The sequence below is a fragment of the Triplophysa dalaica genome, chromosome 10, assembly GCF_015846415.1.
Source record: "Triplophysa dalaica isolate WHDGS20190420 chromosome 10, ASM1584641v1, whole genome shotgun sequence".
In the NCBI taxonomy this organism is placed as follows: domain Eukaryota; kingdom Metazoa; phylum Chordata; class Actinopteri; order Cypriniformes; family Nemacheilidae; genus Triplophysa; species Triplophysa dalaica.
This window is the reverse complement of record NC_079551.1, coordinates 3,495,780-3,500,924: the sequence shown is the minus strand read 5'-3', so window position 1 is coordinate 3,500,924 and position 5,145 is coordinate 3,495,780. Positions and strand designations below refer to the sequence as shown.

Below are 5,145 nucleotides of genomic sequence, written 5' to 3'. Positions count from 1 at the left end.
ATAAAGATGTTTATTGAACAGTTTTAGGGTTGTCATCTGCACTAAGTATTCTTTGGCAATGATCTGCATTAAGGTTATCAAGGCATAAAACGCATTTATACAGTAGCATGACGAAAGGTGCACAGATGAGCATCCAGATTGAGTGCAACACTTAAATCAGTCCGTACTTAACAATAACATCCATTCCTAGGACAGGCTTTTTTACCGGATGTGTGTTCTCTGTGATTGAATCCACGTTGGAACGGCATAGTAAACTTCTTTTTTTATGAACCACATCACTAGTCATTCAGAATATGTATTTACTCAAAGTGAAGGTCAATGAAGGTCATCATCCACAGCTTTTCAACATGATTCATGTGAATTCATTTGTGATCTATGTTAAATTTATACAATGACAAAAAATATATAGGCCTACACATCCCTTGTGTGACCTTTAGTCCAAATGACTAAAGCATTCATATCCATTTTCAATAAAAACACTAAAGATAATATGGAGACATGGACGACTTTACATCATCGTCCCAGTCCCCCGTACCATACTTGTCCACTGCAGGTCTCTGAAAAACAAACGCATGCACATTATACATATGCTTTACACATAATTACATATCAACAATATTTATCTAGTTGTAAACAACAATCTGGTGTTAAAAACATTTCTGTTTGCAGGAAACATTCTGTTAACTCATCACAAATGTCAATAGCAGGATCAATCGTCACATCATTTGTCAGCTGTGATTCACATTTACCCTGTTGATATGTGATTGAGAGCGTTTTCTACAGATGCAGAAGATCAGAAGTGCAATTACTACAGTTACTACAAGCAGCAATCCACCAGCAGCGCAAGAGATGGTGAGGAAATTCCATCCTGTGAACAGTAAGAGTCATTACCGTAACCGAATATGTTAGTCTGATCTCAGATCAGATCAGTGAATCAAGACAAACATCACCCGTGACTCACCTGAGGTGAGAGAACCAGGTATGTGATCTAGAAAACATTAGATATTCAAATATATGAATGGACCGTTTCATTTTCTTTTCATTTATATTTCAAATGATTTTGATGAGTTCTTCTCTCCTCACCGTAGACAGTTATGTTGAATGTATTGAGTTTGGCGTTGGTGCTGGTGTTGCTCACTTCATAAAGTCCAGAGTCATTGGCTGTGATGTTTGTGATGGTGAGAGATCCAGTTTGATCCAGCATCAGTCTGTCTCTGAATCTTCCATCAGCTTGATCTTCATATGTCTTGACTTTACCGTTTCCTCTGGTGATTTCAGCTATGAGAAATCCTCGAGCTCCGAACTTCCAGGAGATTCCCTGTTTCATCTGATGTTCAGTGAGATTCACGGGTAGAGTAACACAATCTCCTTCTTTTACCGGCATAAACTTGGTACCAAACACACCTGCAAAGTAAAGAAAGACACTTCCTGAAGTTCATTTGAGACAAGTGCATTCGATCATTTGCATATACATTAAGACAGAATCAACAAAATGTTTTGGTGTATGTTGCTAATCCAGAAGAGTGTAAAGCAAACAGGGAAGGGAAAAAACTGATGTGAAAAGATTCCTAAAATAGACATATTTCATGTTTAAGGGAAAATGAATAAAGACTTATTGATTTCTTGAAGGGATACTTCACCCCAAAATGTCCTAATTTGCTCCCTTTAAGTTGTTCCAAATCTGTATTTTTTTTGTGTAAACACAAAGTAATTGTCCCTGTTATGGGAGTCAATTGGGGGGCAACATTTGTCTGCTTATAAGCATTCTTCCAAATATCTTCCTCTCTGTATTCTTCAGAACACAGATATTTATACACGTTTGGAACAATTCTAAGTATGAGTAAAAGATGACATAATTTTCATTTTTGGGTGAACCATCCCTTTAACAGAACATATAAAGTCGCTGATCTAAACATATGAAGGTATTAAAACGCATGTTTGACTTACCAGACAGACTCCAGAAGTACAAACAGATCCAAATCACATCAGACATCTTCTTTAACCTAGATTCAAATAATAGAAGAACAGAAACTTTATAATAATCTGATAATGAAAACGATATCTTATCTTTATAAAAAGTTGAGAGTGTTGATCTGTGTGCATTCCTCAGACGAGATCGATTCTCAGCACACAGTAAACGGAAAGCGCTTCAAAGATGTGCACTTTGGTTGTAGTTACGATCCGAATCGTTTTGCCACGCCCAAAAACAACCTCAAAAACACTTCATATTTAGAAAAGCCCAAACTTTTTTTACACCTCAAAACGTCGATGGTGAGTGTGATGCTGACTTTGCATGCTTTTTGTCGCATGCAAAAATAACAACTTTAACTCCTCAGCTGCGCCTCACTTCGAAGGCTGCTTCCTCCGGAGGTTGCGTGCTTGTCATCGAGATTTATTATTTCAGGTTTTATTTCAGGAAAGCAACCGTTACATTTCAAGGTGATAATGAAACTACAGTCTTCACGTCTTGAGAGAAATGAGACGTAAATTAACTAAACCGAGACAACCTCGAGGACGTATCCGGTTGACAACGTATTGAGGAAGAGCGCAGAATTGCGTTTCCTGATATTGTAAATATTCATTTTGCACAGTGCTTTGCCACTCAAGCAGGCACGTTCCGCCGTGTTCAAGTGGGAAAGTGACGACACGTGCATACCCTCTATAGAGGTTATGCATTGACGTCACACTCCACGTGAACTCGCCGGGAGACGCTACCTTGAGTGGCAAATCATTATCCTAAGGCAAAGTGGATGCATTCAATAGGAGGAACAAAAAACGGGACTTAAACACGCAATTATTTGCTGAAACTACAAGCAGCTGGACTCGACGGTGATCCTTATGACCTTGTGACTTAAAAATGAATCAGGTGTTACTCAAATGTTGGCCGGAATTGCGTTAGGCCTACCTGATATTGTAAACATTCATTTTGCCCAGTGTTTTACCACTCGAGCAGGCACGTTCCGGCGTGGTCACGTGGGAAAGTGACGACACGTGCATGCCCTCTATTGACATTTGACTGTGTAATCGAAAACTTAGTTTAAAACATTAGAAGAAATGCTCATTTAGCTAGCCTACATGATCAAATAACCTTTATTACCAAAACAGTAAACTCACATATCAACAATACAAATATTTTCACCAAAACATGTGTAAAAATATTCTACAAATGTATGTTAAGTGTCAATAGTTCGCATACAAGATAAGGAATTATAAAAATGTGTACTGTGAGGTTAAGCTTTACTAATAAAACTTAAACTAGAATCGAGTAGATAGAACGATCTGTAATAACAACAAATGTTTTAGCAAGTGTATTAAATAAACAGTGTTAACAGACTGTTGGCAGAATGACAGTGATTTGTGAGATGTTATCCGAAAGTTAAGCTGAATTAAAAAAGATATATAATTGAGAGAGAAGACACTAGAACTGTTAAATTCATTGGTCAGTTAACTGAATGTCCGATCCCAATTTCTTCTGGTCTGATCCCATCTTCTTCTGGTCTGATCCCATCTTCTTCTGGTCAGATCCCATCTTCTCCTGGTGTGATCCCATCATCTCCTGGTCTGATCCCATCTTCTTCTGGTCTGATCTGATCTTCTTCTGTTCTTATCCCATCTTTTTCTGGTCTGATCCCATCTTCTTCTGGTCTGATCCCATCTTCTTCCGGTCTGATCCCATCTTCTTCTGGTCTGATCCCATCTTCTTCTGGTCTGATCCCATCTTCTTCTGTTCTGATCCCATCTTCTTCTGTTTTCTTCTTCTGGTCAGATCCCATCTTCTGTCCATTTTTTCTGTATCTGATGTCAGAAACCATTACAGCAACAACAGCCACGCCTACCAGAGCAGAGAGGACCAATCGGATCGCAGCTTCAGTGAAACCACAACTGCAGAAGCCTTGTGAGAGAGGAAATGAGGAACAATGAAACTTAAATATGATTTATTACAATCCTATCAATACGGTATTCAAAAAAATGTTTTTAAGCATGTACTTTTAATCAGAGGTGACTCACCTGAGGTGAGAGAACCAGGTAGCTGATCTAGAAAAGATTAGATATTCAAATAAATGAATGGACCATTTAATTTGCCTTTTATTTATATTTCAAATGATGATATATGTGTTCTTCTCAACTCACCGTGGACATTAATGTTGAATGTCTTGAGTTTGGCGTTGGTGCTGGTGTTGCTCACTTCATAAAGTCCGGAGTCGTTTGCTGTGATGTTTATGATGGTGAGAGATCCAGTTTGATCCAGCATCAGTCTGTCTCTGAATCTTCCATCAGCTTGATCTTCATATGTCTTGACTTTACCGTTTCCTCTGGTGATTTCAGCTATGAGAAATCCTCGAGCTCCAAACTTCCAAGAGATTCCCTGTTTCCTCTGATGTTCAGTGAGATTCATGGGTAGAGTAACACAATCTCCTTCTATTACTTGCATAAACTCTGTACCAAACACACCTGAAAAGTAAAGAACGACACTTACTAAAGTTGATTTAAGACAAGTGCTTTCGCTCTGTGATTACATGCATTACCTACATTAACTCAAAACAGCATCAACAAAAGTATTTAGGTTTAGATTTACGGGTAGAGTAACAGACTCTCCTTGTTTTGAAGTCATGTTAGGATACTCTGCACTCATCTGCGTTAATGTAATCTAAACTCACCAGACAGACTCCACAAACACAGACAGAACAACATCACATCCAACATTTTCTTCAACAGCTCACAGAATCCTTGAAAAATAACCACAGAACAGAAATGAGGAAGAATCCAAGAACCCAAATGTGTGAATGTGACTCTTCACTAAAGCAGTCACTTTTATAAGTGTGAACGTTAGAGAGGGAGGGAGGTTGTCCTGCCATAAGCATAAATAATAAACCTCAAGCCAAAAAAGTTGTGAACTGAACTCCCTCAAGTTTGCCGCACGCTGTTTGATTAAGGGACTTACAGACAGTGACGTCACTGAGGAAGTCTGACAGAGTGCCTTAAATAAATGCGTAACGTGAACGCAATGTTCGACACTTAAATATAAATATAAAAGCTTCCGATAAATGCTTAAATGTAAATCATAATTTGGACTCTATTTTGTCTTCATTGTTACAGTAAGATATAGTCTCACTAGGGTAAAGCCTTCCGTTTGAGAAGCACCCA

The 5,145-nt window shown here is 38.4% G+C and overlaps 2 protein-coding genes across 3 annotated transcripts; both read right to left on the bottom strand.

The window, feature by feature from the left end:
• Positions 1-2,523, bottom strand: LOC130430307 (uncharacterized). 2 transcript variants are annotated; one of them, XM_056759357.1, is made up of 6 exons: positions 2,257-2,523; positions 1,948-2,003; positions 1,084-1,404; positions 962-988; positions 750-868; positions 1-557 (listed from the first exon to the last, which is right to left on the bottom strand). In XM_056759357.1, the coding sequence occupies exons 1-6, from the start codon at positions 2,307-2,309 to the stop codon at positions 480-482; spliced, it is 654 nt and encodes a 217-aa protein (XP_056615335.1). In that variant the 5' UTR covers positions 2,310-2,523; the 3' UTR covers positions 1-479. The 2 variants fall into 2 exon arrangements, with proteins under 2 accessions (XP_056615335.1, XP_056615336.1); XM_056759358.1 differs by having other exon boundaries at positions 2,348-2,523.
• Positions 2,524-3,230: 707 nt separating this feature from the next.
• On the bottom strand, positions 3,231-4,878 carry LOC130430367 (uncharacterized). Its single transcript, XM_056759456.1, has 4 exons — positions 4,659-4,878; positions 4,132-4,452; positions 4,009-4,035; positions 3,231-3,892 (listed from the first exon to the last, which is right to left on the bottom strand). Exons 1-4 carry the CDS (start codon positions 4,702-4,704, stop codon positions 3,519-3,521), a joined length of 768 nt encoding a protein of 255 aa, XP_056615434.1. The 5' UTR covers positions 4,705-4,878; the 3' UTR covers positions 3,231-3,518.
• Between the last annotated feature and the right edge of the window lie 267 nt (positions 4,879-5,145).